Source organism: Sminthopsis crassicaudata, chromosome 1 (genome assembly GCF_048593235.1).
Source record: "Sminthopsis crassicaudata isolate SCR6 chromosome 1, ASM4859323v1, whole genome shotgun sequence".
NCBI classification, from domain to species: domain Eukaryota; kingdom Metazoa; phylum Chordata; class Mammalia; order Dasyuromorphia; family Dasyuridae; genus Sminthopsis; species Sminthopsis crassicaudata.
The window spans coordinates 444698211-444713037 of NC_133617.1; the positions used below are offsets into that span (position 1 = coordinate 444698211).

Below are 14827 nucleotides of genomic sequence, written 5' to 3' on the forward strand. Positions count from 1 at the left end.
AGCCTTTAGTGTCTAAGTGGTCTACATTTAAGAACTGTTTTTAGTCTTAGAGTCAAAAAAGGATAACCTGGGTACCGTCGTAAGAGGTGATATATGGTAGAAGGAAAACCAAACATGGGGCAAATCAGAGAGATCCTTTCTGTCACTGGATCCATAATATAGATATATTAGATCCTATCTTTTCTCAGACAGGAGTGAACCTGTTTTGTTATTAAGTGACCTGACTCTCACTTTTCTGGGAGCAATTTTTCTTTTTATTTCAATCTGTCTTTTTTATTTCAGTCTATCTGCCTACTATGAATCATTAAGGGAAAAAAATGGTTCTCTATCTTTCCTCTTGCCTCCTCCCATTCTTTAACTTTTCCATCTTTTCTGTTTGCTATAACTGTTCTGTTATACTTCAAATTGCTAGTATCGCTTCTTATACTGCTAGAAGCAATTAGAATGATGGAGAATAGGAATTTAACTATAAAAACTCATATGCTATATTTCTGAGTATTACTAGTTAAGTAAAGATCAAACTTGTCTGATATAGATAATATAGAAACTCATGTATTTTTATATTATTACATATTTTTATATATACATAGAATTTGTCATTTTTAATCTTTGGGGTTTTTTTAGGTCAGTTATTCAGTTAGATTCTTTTTAACGTAAATTACAGATGGGCAGCAGAATTAATGGGTAGAAGCTGTCAGAGCCAGGAAACCATCTAATCCTATACTGATACACATTAGCTATGTGACCCTGACCAAATCATTTAACCTTTCAGAGCTCTAGGGAGTCTTTAAAACTTAAGTTTCATAAAGGATCACTACTTTGCATTGATGAAGTCACAGGTCTTGTCCCTATCCTAATTTGTCCTTCAGCCTATTTGACCTGCTTTCTTTCATGTCTCTTGCCCTAGACTCATTATTCACTTTTAGCTTACTTCAATAAGTGTCACTTTAGCTAAGTTGTGTTTATACCTATTTCTTTCCATTCCTCCATAGTAACCTGGTGGCTGCATATGAGAAAGCCAAGAAGAAGCACCAAAATAAATTGAAAAAGCTGGAATCTCAGATGATGGCCATGGTGGAGAGACATGAAACTCAAGTGAGGATGCTCAAGCAGAGAATAGCTCTTCTGGAGGAGGAAAATTCAAGGCCCCATACAAATGAGACTTCACTTTAAAAGGTTTTCAAAGTATCAAAATTCTGTCCACCGAAGCTAATCTGGAGGGAAAGACCAGGAGAGTTAAAGTGTACTTGGGGAAATCTACCCAAGGAAAGGCTGCCAGACAGGAGTAGTATCTATCAAATTGATCTTGGAGAACTTCCCAAGAGACAATGGTGGTTGACTACATATATACTACTGTGCAAATAAAGAGAATGTATTTTTAGGTCCAAAGAAGAAACTATCAATGATAAATGCACATTTCTTTTGTTCAGGGTTTCCTGGCCTACCATACCTCACAGGTAACTGATCCCAAAATATTTGTTTTCAGCCTGTTTCCACTCTGCCCCCCTATAACCAAACACCTTTGTCTGTCTGTTGCTATATAAACTGAGTTTAGTTTTCAATAATTTCAATGTTTTTTCTTTTTTGTCAATGTGCCCATTTTAAATTTTCCCTTAGTTTTCCACCTAATGTTAGGAAAAGTTCTGACATAGATATGTGGCAGGTGTATGGTCTTAGGTGCCCAAGGGATGCTTCTTGAGATCCTTCACATTTGAAGTTTATTTTACAACTCGAGGATCTCACCTAAGTGTGCCTTCCTCATCCTTGAAGCCGAGTTGTTGTTGTATATGTATCTCATCATTCAGAATGTGTGTCCTTCACGAATAACTAGCCCAGATGCTTTAATGGAACAGTATAAACCTGGAGTTTCTGAGAAGGGAAGCCTTTGTGAAACTTCCCTTTGTGAATTTGGGACTGCAGTTTCCAAAATGTTGTATTATGTGGATTTCTCAAAAACAAAACAATTCTGCACTTTTATTAATTCAAAACATTAAATATAAATAAGTGGTTATATGTTGGAATAAATACATTTTAGCAAAGTTGTGCTAAATGAAGCCGTTTTTGTTAGAACATGTAGAATTCCCAAATCAAAGGAACTTTCTCTATAGTTTCCCAGTATCCTTGTGAGCAAGACTTGTGGCCTCTTTACTCAGGGAAAGTAGAGATTAACACACAGTGACTAAAACAGTCTCTCTCAGATGAAGAATGTATGGGACTAAAAAAAATGCAGTTGTGCTTCTTAGGTTAGATTTGGAATTATTTTGTTTTGGTTTTTCCAGTTGAAAGTTTTCTATTCCCATCTCAAATGGGAGTAGAAGCTTAATGTTTTGACTTACTAACTTTACTGCCATTTTAATTTCAGCTCTTCTGATTAGCCCTTTTTTTTATCAACATTTTAAACTAATTTTCATCTGTGATTTTTAAAGGCCCAATCTCAAATTAGCCAATAGCTAATTTTGTAATGGCAACATATGAGGTTCCATCCAAAGCTATTTATCAATTTTTTTGGTACTATCATAGCTGAGTATAAACTGAAATTCATGTAAATACTGAGTAACTAGGTAACAGAGGCTGAAATTGGTCTGTAATTCACCCTATTATGAAAAAATGCAGGACTAAAGAATGTTAAGGTTCCCAGCTATAATAGAATTCCACTGAACAAATATTAAGCACCTTTACCCACAATGAATTATGCTGCTTGGGATACTAAATAAAATTAAACAAAACAGTTTGTGCTCCAGGGAATAGGCAATGTATACAAATAAGAAGAAATGTATTTGTTTTATTAAAGGGAAACTGTGTCCATGGTAGGATCAGACAGGGAGAGGCCAGCTTTTGGTTTCTCAAAAAAAAAAAAAAAATAATAATGAGAACTGGAAGATTCACAAGCCTATCAAAGCTAGAAAGCATCTGAGATTATCTAGTCCAAACATCTTATTTTTGTAGAGAAATGCAAGTAAAATGGCTTGCTTAAGTTAAATAGCAGAGCCAGGACTTAGAACCTATGTTTCTTGCTTTTTTTCTACTACATTATAAAGTGATGAAGTAGTTGACTATATTGAGCTATTTGTTTCCCCAAAGTAGTTGATTAGATTCTGATGATAAGACAGGCTAGCATTAACAGTCCTTCCTATTCTTTTTAATAATAGCATTCATATGCTTTAAGGTTTGCAAAGTGCTTTAGTAGCATTTTATCCTCATAATACTCCTACAGATGGAAACTGAAGCAAAAAGAAATTGACTTAAACAGATCAAATAGCTAGAAAATGTTTGAGACTTTTGAATTCAGATTTTCCTGGCTGAAGTCAGCCCAGAATTTTGCCATTTAACTGCCTCTCTTTAAATATACACTAAAGACATACCACTTTGATTACTGAATGAGAAAGTACTTTCAGGGAAAAATAGAATAGTGTTGCTTTACAATTATGGAAGAAATTAAAGCACAAAAAATAATTTTTCTTTCCTTTTATTTTTCAAATATTTGGAAAGAATAATTTCCAGCCAAAGCTAGAACTGTAACAGTTCATTTAAATAATTACACACACACACACACACACACACACACAAAGGTCCAGACTTGCTTTCAGCAGTATGAAAAGTTGCTCTACTGATACAGTTCAGCAATTCCTCTATCTGTACAGTAATGAGTTGCCCATGTATATACATAGCCAGTATGTATCAAATGTAAGAATAGAATTCATCTTTTCCTTCAAGACCTGCCCTAGCAATGCTTCCTTTTTTATTAGATTAAAACACTGATTCTAAACATTCATGAAAATTGGTACTAAAGTCTTTTGTATGTGAAACTAGGTACATTTTAAAAAATTTAAACATAATTTTAATTGATTATCTCTGGTTTGGGTAGGGTAGAAACAATAGAGATAAAAGTCTATGTTACCTTCTAGTTCTAGGATTCTCTAATCATTATTTGACCAAGAGACCTTTATCTCCATTTTTTCAGGTTCCAAGAGGACTAATATCTGTTAGATAAACATTATAGTTTCTAATTCATGATTATCAAAGTTTATAAAAACTTTGGAGCCTCTCCCCATTCTGCAAATTTTTTTTTCCTGATTTCATTCCTCTCATGTTGAAATTAAGCTGCCCCTGCCACTTCCTTCACTATTTTAACCAAGATAAAGTTGAGAATATTTCTTATTTTGATAGAACTTTGCTGTAACAAATATTTCAACCTTTTTTTAATGCTTTCTAGTTGTAGATAGAGACGGTTGAGGGAGAAAGGAATGTGGTGGGGAAGAATCCTATGGAACCAGCAATTTTACTACATCAAGAGAAAAATCTTCCTTTAATCCTAAAGTGAATAATCCTAAAGCCTTAATGGTTTTCCAACCAATGCCTTTTGTACAGACTAAAATGGTCAAAAGGTGCCTAATTTTTATTTGTCCAGTTTAAAAAAAAATACCAATAACAGCTCAACACGAGAGTTTTTGATTCTATACTCTTGGGTTGGTTTTGATATACTGTGAAGACCACTTTTGATAGCCTTGAACACTTTTCTTCCCTGAAACTGGTATGTATAAGTTTTCCAATGAAAAAGCCTTTCATGGAACAAAAAATGTCTCTTTCCAGTATTCACATACCTAAATTTTTGCTGCCTGTTTTTTGTGGATATAATGCCAGTTAACAAACTCATCTATTCTCATTATATATATAACAGACATCAAAATAGGTATCAAATAAATATAATAAGCTTAATTTTTCTTTCATCTGCCCTGTGTTTGTCCATAACCTGGGCTTAATGTGCAGATTTCTCTGCTCAAGCCTAAGAAACTTATCCTCAATTTAGAGTCCTTTCTTCAAAGCTATTACAGAATATGGAAAATAATTTTAAAAACAAGCAAACTTGTTTGAAACTATCTTGATTTTCCTAGCTACAACCAATTTAAATGTTTTTCCTGAATAAAAAAAGTGTCCTTTATATTCTTTGGAAAAAATATTTGAGTGCATACTGATATTGTAGGAACTGTTTTATAATATCTTCCTTATAGTATTTCCCTGAAAGCCACAAAAAAATTATCTTATAATCCTTTCCAAATTCATACTGGTTCATTTCTTTTTATACCAGTTACTTAATTTCTGAGTTAATTCTTTTTTTAAAAGAGGGAGAATGTTTTGGATAGGTGGAAGCTTTCAAACTCTTCATTTTTTTGATTTTCTCTGGTTGCTGAGTTTTGCAAATAGTAATGTTAGAAAAGCCAATTCCTTGTATAAGAACCTAAAAAAAAAATCATTTGTAAACATTAATTAAGAAAGGGACTGATTAATGCTTTACCCTATTAATGCAGATATCATCTATTAATTCCATGTGTCAGCCAGGTTTTTTTTTTTTTTTCTGTGAAATAAAGTGTTTATTGCTAAAAATGTTTTTTAAATAGATCCAAATTAGTTGACTTATTTTTTAAAGTATTTCTTTTATTAAAATATACCTGTGTGCAGACAGGTCAACTTATAAGTATAAAGTATTCTCCTAAGAGCAATTTTGTTCTGTACTCATTTATGTTTAATAGGTTATTCTAATAACACAAATACCAATCTCCACATTTACATTTCAGTTACAGTCTTTAAAATTTTAGATACCCCATTTAGACTTCTTGTGTTTGTTCATCTAGGAACATTTATATATGTTTAAGTAAATGCTCTTATGTGCAGGTACTCTGAGTAAAGTGTTACTGAAAATTAAACCTCTGAAATAAATATATAAAAGTAAAATTATGAAACTTGGCCATCAGTTGGAGGTGTCTGATTCTCTTAATAATGAATACAACTTAATGCATTTAGGAAACATTAATAAAGGCCTTACTTAATAAGGACCATGAATATGAATCATAAAGTAGTAGCTCAGCAGAAGGTCCATAGTCCTCTGAATATTAACTGGAGTGCATGTAGACAAATGTAGAATTGTTACAGTTGCAGCAACTGGTACAACTATGTGTTCCAGCAGGAATATGTAAAGTTCATTTCATCTTCATTGCACAATCATTCAGAAAGTCACAAAGCAAAACCTCTTATCTTATCTAATGTAGTCATAATTACTTATTCACTCATCTATTCCTGAGAAAATTTTGAAATTGTATTTTATTTGTTTTGTATGAAAGCTTAGTTTTCCTGTTCATTTTCTTTTTTAAAGTGCTACTTTTATTTCAAATTAGAATTCTTAGAAAATTTGCACCAGTCTAAATGCATTGTCTTTGTTTTTAAAGCACATGTTACTGTCTGGATTTGTCAATACTGTTCAATTGTATCATAAGCTGTTATTTTACCCTGTATTATACCTTGTAATTTTTTATTCTTGTATGTTTTAAGTGTTTCCAGTTACTTTAGTTTTAGCTGCTGTATAACAGCTATTATGTTAATATAGAATTGTAAAAACAAAAACAAAAAACCTGCATTTATTTATACAGAGACATTTATAATACTTATTTTACAAATGTTCTTATATTCTGAATAAATATTTCTAATGCCATGATGAAATTGTCAAATATTCATACTGTCTAAAACAATTTAAGTAAATTTAAGTAAAATAAGATCCTAGGAAAGTAAAATTAAAAGTTGTGAACAATTTAATTAAGATAGTATGTTTTACACACTAATGTCAAATACCAGCTTTTATCTTAACTCTAAAGGGATGCTTCAATTAGAGGACAACAGTACAGAATATGACAGAACAATATTTTGTATCATATATAAGTACATCATAACTCCTGCCAAGCAAAATATCACTCTTATCTCTTTTACTAGAATTTGACAAAAGTAGGAAATCAATGTATATAAAATTCATCTTCGTTTGCCATGGAAACAAGGAAGTTAATATAGCCTACTACAACTAGAATTTAACTAGGTAAGGAAGACTTACCTATATATACTGGGCCACATATGTGAATACTGCTAGAGCTTCTCGTAATAAGAACTACACAAAGAAGTGCTTTTAAAGAAAAGATACAGTAACAATGTAATAATATAAGGATCAAATAATAAACTTTTAAAAGTTATCCATTAACCTTTTCAATATTAAAATCAAGCTTCCTTTGATGATTTGATTTTTTAACTAAGATTTATACTTTTGAGTCTGAACATTTTGAAGAATTGTATTAATTTGTAGTCCTCACAAATTTCTAAGTATCACATCCATGGTCAAACTAGCAATTCAAAAATAGAAAAAAAGTAAGCTCCTCAATGTAATTTTTGTTTTCTTAGTACTTTTGTATTTAACCAGCTTTGTTCCCACAATGGCTATAACACAAGCAGTAGACACAAAACTCTATGGAATATTATACATGGCCTTCTGCTTCCTTTTAACTAAGTGATCTTTGAGCACAATGTCTCAATTTAGGCAACTTTTTTTTTCAATCCCTTCCTTAAAGAGTCTTTTCACTAAAAAGATTGCTTCTTCACAAGATTGGAGAATTTTAGTTAGGAACTCAGTAGTGACCTGTTCCAAATCACAACAGAAAAATAATCCTTATTATAGCATATTATTTATGATGGTCATTCCACCTCTGCTCAAATATCTCCAATGAAAGACTACCCATTTGTTCCCCCATACATTGCATCCCACTTTTGAACAAACATTTGGATGAAGGATCTTGTCATAAAAATTAGTGAGTGTATGTATAACTGATATATTGCTTGCCCTTTTCAGTAGGGACTGAGAAAAGTTGAAGGGAAGGAGAAAAGTTGGAACTCAAAATTTAAAAAATAAAGAATGTTTTAAATTAATGATAAATTTGAAAAATAAATTAGTGAGTAGCTTTTCTATTAAGTGACAGAAAATTAAAATCTGAAGTAGCAAGCCTTTCATCCTGCACATGGTTTAAATAAGTTAGTAAAAGGAGAAGCCATCAAAGTGTCAAACTGCCAGAGCTAAAAACTTTATTGATTTATCACACACTACAAACAGTAATGCATTCTCTCCAAGTTAATACAGAAAATTTACCCAGTAATGATTATACAGAAAAAAGTAATATTTGAATACTCATCAGAAATAAATGTTTTAAAGTACAAAAAAACAAAACAAAACCAAAAACATGATAAAACATTAAGCAAAATATGAAAATGTTTTAATTCTAAATTGGTACTGTTTACATAAGAAAACACAGGAAATAAACATAACTTAATACTAACTTAATACATGCCTTTGCTAATTTTGTTGGTGGTCTTTAGGACTCTAATATTAAAGTCTCATAATGTAGAAATAGTTAAATAACTTTATTTCATTAACACAATTACTTACAAACCTTTGAGAGATTTATATCAATTTAAGCAACATTTAGTCCTTTTCCCACAGAACAAGTGAATTTCATTACTATTTGGGAAAAGAAGCAATCCCACAGGTGTAATTCAATCATAAGAACTTAAGAATTAATACTCAACCACTTATGAAAATTCAATGTGATAACTTTCTAGTCAGTACTACCCTCTTCTAAGTTGAAACCGACTGGTTTCTTTTTTGGTGTCTGTGTGTTATTGGGTCAATATACCTCTAGTAACAAATAAAAAATATAGAAGAATTTGATTACTGCCTGGATAGATTCATTTAAATGTTCTGTCATACTTCTCAAGGATCTTATCCTAGAAAGCAGTTAAAACACACACACACACACACACACACACACACACACACACACACACACACACACACACACACACACACACACACACCCCTGGTATAATCTAATTGGAAAAAAAAGGAGAATCATTTGTTATAAGCCAAATTGTTATTGGAAAATAATGAAACTTATAAACTAGAATTACTTTTTCCTTAAAAAGATTCAGTTTACTTCCTTAATGATTCTATACATGATTAGTAGTCCATATTTGTTAACTCCTTTAGTCACTACATATATTTTCTTTCAATTGCCATTTAAAGGGAAATGCTTCACTGAACATAGTTGCGCAGTAACACTTTCAAAGTCCTTTTTTTAAAAATTGTAAACTGATCTATTCCCATGTTCTTGGGGAACAGAAAAAAAATGTTTTCTCATAAATAAAGTATCATATTGCCATAGCAACACAACTTCAATTTCTCTTATAAACCAACCTGTAATTTTAATATGTTTTGGAGATAAAAAGAACTTCCACTGATCATAAAAGGGTTTCATTTGCCCCCATCCGAAAAGATTTATCTTAATGTCTTTACAAAAAAGGATAACAGCCCCCCCCAAAAAAAAGGATAACAAAGAAAAATAATTAATTAAGGTTCTTTTTAAGTGACCTTTGACTGGTTTTAAGACCAGCTTACCTTCATTACATTTAGTGAAGAAGTAAAAAATTTTATTTACATTTCATTGATGCTTGAATGATGGTACTCATTGTTGCTTTTTATAGGAGGGATCCAGACTGAGCCTAGACTTTATATAACTGACATCAATTTTCTTAAACTTATAAACTTTATCCTTTACAACAGAATCACAAACAGTCTGAGTTCATTTTTTTGCACATTTTCTTTCTGTTACTAGCCACTGTTTTTTGGGTCAAAGAAGTGTGGTGTTTCACAGCTTTGGAGAGCTGGCACATGGAAGTCCCTTGTTTTCTTCCCAGGTTTTAATCTAAAGTCAGTAAAACACTAAATGCAAAACTGTTCTCTGAACACATGCAATAAGAAGCTTATTCTGGTACAGATGATAAGCATAAAATAAATGCTAAAAGAAACAGTTTTCAGTGTGGCTCAGCAAAACTACAGATTGCTTGAACAGTAGCAGAATGCCCAAAAAGGAAATATAAGCATGTCTTTTGTGTTTTTCCCATCAGTGCATACAAAGGTATGAAAAGAGGACTACAGTGAGAAAGCTCAGAAGACAATACACCATTCTACAATTTTTCTATACCACTCAAATTTGAGTTGTTTTGTTTCTTGGGGGAGAAAGATGTTCTTAATGTATACTCACACTAAAGCTCTTCTAGAGATTATTCAAATCACAACATACTGAATTTAAAAGGATCCAGAAATCTTTATAGCTGGAAATTTGTGGCTTCCACCTTATTCTTTTAGGAGAATGATCAATACTATGTTTATTAACTTAAAGGTGCTGGTGGTATAGGAAGTCCACAAACAAATGACTGGAATACAGTTCCCTCATCTGTACCTTCCCACTAAATAGATGGTTTACCAAAATAACACAAGAATTTTCTTGTACTAAACTCCTTTTACCTCCACCCATCTTAAAAAACAACAACAACAAAAAAAACCCCCAAAACTGTATTATATACATTCAAAACTTAATTTTTCCATTGAAACTAAGGTGTTAAAGCTGTTAAAAATACATCTTTTTTACTCAAGTCAGCCTTACACAACATTTTTCCCCCACAATTCTAATTAGAGGTTCATCCATTGAGCTAACCATAACTGATTTAAGAATGCAATGTACCCTTTTAATAATAAAGTCTTATTCTAGAGACTTTTCTTTATAATATGTAGATTAAGTATTGAATTTTAACCTTATTCCAGAATTTTCTTGCTCATATTTACATAGCCTGTAAAATGCCAATCAACTCAAATGAAGATAGGATAAGTTCAATTACCATGTTAAGCCAGTTTGCTTTGCTCACACAATAGCCACTAATTATACTTGTAACTGTTTAATCATGTTTAAAAATAATAAAATTAGTTCTAAAGGGGAACAGAATGAGTATGATCATATTTGTACAAAGGAATCAATACCACTAGAAAAGATAGTGAATATGGCATATTAAACACAAAGGACAGCAGCATAGTAAAAATCTAAATATGCCTTTAATTAGCACAAAATATATGACTACTAAATTAGGATCACAAATATAAATCCTACAGGCTGCTAGTTCTTAAATGCCACATGTTGAAAGGAAAAATGAGTGAAAGGGAGTATAGTTCAGCACACATCCATTACTATCAAAGCACTTAACTACCTATTATCACTTTTGTTTATGAAGTATAACACAATTATTAAAAGCTCACCTTAATTTTTATTCTAGTTATTTCAGTTTGGCTCAAGTGGTCTAGTATCAGCACAGAAAGAAACTAAGTCTCAAACACTGTGGTGGTCTTTAAAAGGGAAAAAAAAAATGCCTTCCATTAGATTCATTTGGAGACTGAATTACATGGCAACCACAGTAAATACTAATTAATTTTATTCAGAGCTGGAGAAAGCATGGCATTGGTTACATGTTTTACCATTGTATTCAATAAACTGGTATTTAAAAGGGTAAATAAACTATTATCTAGCTTAAATATAGATTTTCAGGCACTAATTTTCCCCATCATGAATGTATCTATCAAATAAAGCCATAATGGTTATAAGAATAAATGTACCTTCTTAAATTCCTTTCTTAATGCTCACTAGTTATGAAGTATGGTCTTCTCACCTTATAGTTTAAAACCCAGTATGTTAACCATACTTTCCAAATTTAAATTCATATTATATAATCATATTATAAAAGTGATCTGAGCTAAGTAAACAGTACTTAGTAACAGTAATGACTTAGGAAGTCTAGGATTGGGTAGGGTTTATTTGATGGAAGGCAAGAAGGAAAAGGAGAAAATAAAATGATTTTTAACATATATTACACACTGGAGACTAGAACCCTTCAAGAAATTATTCAAATCATAACATGCTGAATAAAACAGGACTCTTTAATCTTTATGATTCCAAGTGCCAAAATTCAAATTTATAAATTGCTGAAACTTTTTTTAAAAAAAAATGCTTTACCAACACTGTCAAATAAGATGGCTTTTGCTACAGATTTTCATCATTTGAAATCAACTATTTATGTGTTATTTAGTAGAAAAATAAAAGCCTTTATTTGCAAAGGCTCAAAGAAGCAAGTGATCATCACAATTCATTTATTAATACAGAATGAAGCAGAAGTATTTAAAAATTAAAAAAACCCTCAATCCTCTTAATTTTCATATAACTTTAAATTTCTCTAAGGACTCATTTATTCACAGTTAGTTCTATTAGGCACTCACACCTGCTCAAATAGCCATCTCTCACAGAAGTATGTCTTCATTTGAGAAATCACTTATCTGGCATGTCTTCACATATAGACTTGCAACAAAACATGAAAATGGTACTCCTACATTTTGGAATACACTGTTTAAATATAAAATGCTTAACCTAAAATCTTCAAATCATAAAAATTACATATTAAAAGTACCTACAAAAATTTTTTTTGAAATGCAAAATATTCTCAGTGCATTGTACCTCAGAACTCATAAGGCTGACTATATTGAAGATTCAAAAAGAGAATGCCTCACAGAGGCATTTTTAAAAAAAATTTTCAACAAACTTCCTGAAATCCAACACACTTATAAAGAAGTAAATAATTATCTCTTTAGCACACATTTTATTGGATTTTCCTCTAAATTAAAATGAAATCCAGTTTCTGTGCTAAATTTGGCCTTCCTCAGGACATTTTCATCTCTGAAAACCTGATTAACCTAGAGTACAAGGAAGTAAGGAGAATGTTGTCTAGTATACATCCTGCTCAGACATATTCTGCATAGTTACTTCACTTCAGCTAAACTTCAGTTTACAAGTTTAATTTATGTATGTTAATTCCAAACTATCTTGTAGCTAGTTAAAGCTACAAGACTGAAATGAACATAAACCCATCCTAATTATACCATCCTTATTGTGTTTCATAGTACATAAAATAAAGATGCACAAGTACTTGTTATTAGAAAAGGATATTTAGCTTTTGAAGAGGTTTATTAACTAGATGAATAAGGAAGGATCCATTTCTGACCAAGGCAGTAAAAAACTTTTAAAAATCAAAATGGCTTCTGAATTACAATGAAAAAAATTCCTTTTGGGCAAATCAAGATTTCCTTCTCTTATTGCTCATACATAACTAACTATACAATATGGCTCAGGAAGATCCAAGCAAAGAAGCAATATTTCTAAGAAAGAAACAGAAAAGTTTTCCAACCACATTCATCTAAAGCATAAAAAAATAAATAAAATTTGTGGAAATTCACAAGTTTGTCACATTAAAAGATATAGAAATCTAGATGACTTAATACTAGACCTACTAATGTTAATGAACACCTACCTGCCTAGTATCAAAGAGGTCAAAAACTTTCTTCAATAAATAGAAATTTCCCATTTAAAAGCCAATACATCATTATTAAAATAGCTCCTATCTTAAATTCTACTGGTTAAATTGAGTTCCTTTTAAATGGGCTAGCTATATAGAATTAAGAGTACCTATAATAAGATTTGGCAGTAGGGATTGTGGATACCACACATAATATGTTTTAAAAAGCAAACAAAGGTATGAATAAACATGTGTACTCATACACCCAAGTATTCCTTCTCCTTTCTTTACCCATTTTACACAAATGTCATACTTGAGGTCAGACACAAAATATTAAAGCACCTTCATCCCTGGTGATTGTCCTTAATTAAAGTCAAATTTTCACTAAAAATGCATATTATCTACTTAGACATGAAGTAGCATTCCTAAAAGAATGAGATGAAATTACAAAATATTAGTTTTTTTTTATTTCCTAACCATACATGGAGTCAAAGCGAAACAGATACCTTCTCTTCTCTCATTCCATTATCCAGGGGCTATAGCATGTCTAATTTTGTAACTCTAGATCACACTACTACCATTAGAAAACAGAACGTCAATTTCTATACAACCAATCTGAGATGTGATCCTTACATAAAATTCAATAATATTGGTTTTGTACATATACATATTATATTTTAGGGAAAAAATCATAGCAAAGAAAAAAACTAAAATACATACTAAAATAAAAAGTTAAGAGTTAAAATGAGGAGACAAAAACAGCACCTGTGTACGGCCTTCAATTTTCACTCCATAAGCCTCACAGGGCTCATCATATATGCAGTATGTTAAATTTTTAGCACTGCTATTCTTCACAAATCCAATTCTTTCCTCTTCAGTAAAAATTATTTTGTCTTTAAGGAAAGAAAAAGCTGGACTGAACATGCAATTTATATTTTGTAATTATAAAATCTTAAAGAAGTGCATTATAAAGATTTGAGAAAAAGGAGCCAGGAGTTCAATATAAGCATGGATATCAGGCTCCAATAATGTCTCATCACAAACCCTTTATAAAGCTTTCAACAGCCAAAGAATTTGGAAGCGGAAAAGTTTTATGAAATACCTCCAAAGCAGATGAAATGTTGAATTTAATGTCAATTCAGCAATCATAATCAAAAATTAGTAATTACTAGGCAGAGTCTATATACCTCTCTTGCAATCTCCCCCCTGAAAAAAAAAGAAAAAAGGGGTATATTCCTTTCCAATTCTGCCATCTGCCTTGACATAAAACTTTTCTAAGATGTTAGTAAAATATAAATTATATTTCTTAACCTAGAACACAAAACACCGCAGCCACACAGAAAGAGTGCGCTCAAAACCAAAATGCTGAGTTGTAGAGCTGAACACTGGAAAGGTAAATTTATGTATAAAAGTCATACTGCATTTACAATACAAGTAATTTTCACACCATTCTTTTGCAAAGAGTAATCTCTTTAGGAACACCCCGGCCTTCCAGTATTTTTTTTTTTGTCACCTGAGAAAGGTAAGGCTTAATTAGATAAGCACTCAATGACGATAGATCTCTGATCCTGGGACTTCCTAAACACTTTTCTCTCTCAAAGGTCAAAGTTCTTCATTATGGCATTGTGGTCAAACTTGAAGCTCAAAAAGGCTCTTGATGAAAACATGAACTTGCAGTGTCCATTACATGCTACAGAACGCTCCTCCACCTGGTCTAGTAGCTGGTCTTCACTGGAGCAAGAAAAGTCATATACTGCATCTGTTGAAGAAACAAAATAAATCAACTATTAAAAAA

The 14827-nt window shown here is 31.6% G+C and overlaps 2 protein-coding genes across 6 annotated transcripts in view; one reads left to right on the forward strand and one right to left on the reverse strand.

Moving 5' to 3' along the window:
* Positions 1-9171, forward strand: part of MCC (MCC regulator of WNT signaling pathway) — a 242071-nt gene extending 232900 nt beyond the window's left edge. For 2 of the 3 annotated variants that reach the window (XM_074280684.1, XM_074280683.1), the window contains one exon: positions 993-8676. In XM_074280684.1, the coding sequence (XP_074136785.1) occupies positions 993-1173 (181 nt within the window). In that variant the 3' untranslated portion in view covers positions 1174-8676. Of the gene's footprint in view, positions 1-992 lie in introns of all 3 variants that reach the window. The other variant, XM_074280685.1, reaches the window with a different exon arrangement.
* Positions 7874-14827, reverse strand: part of DCP2 (decapping mRNA 2) — a 63565-nt gene continuing 56611 nt past the window's right edge. For all 3 annotated transcript variants that reach the window (XM_074280689.1, XM_074280687.1, XM_074280686.1), the window contains one exon: positions 7874-14791. In XM_074280689.1, the coding sequence (XP_074136790.1) occupies positions 14628-14791 (164 nt within the window). In that variant the 3' untranslated portion in view covers positions 7874-14627. The remainder of the gene's footprint in view (positions 14792-14827) is intronic.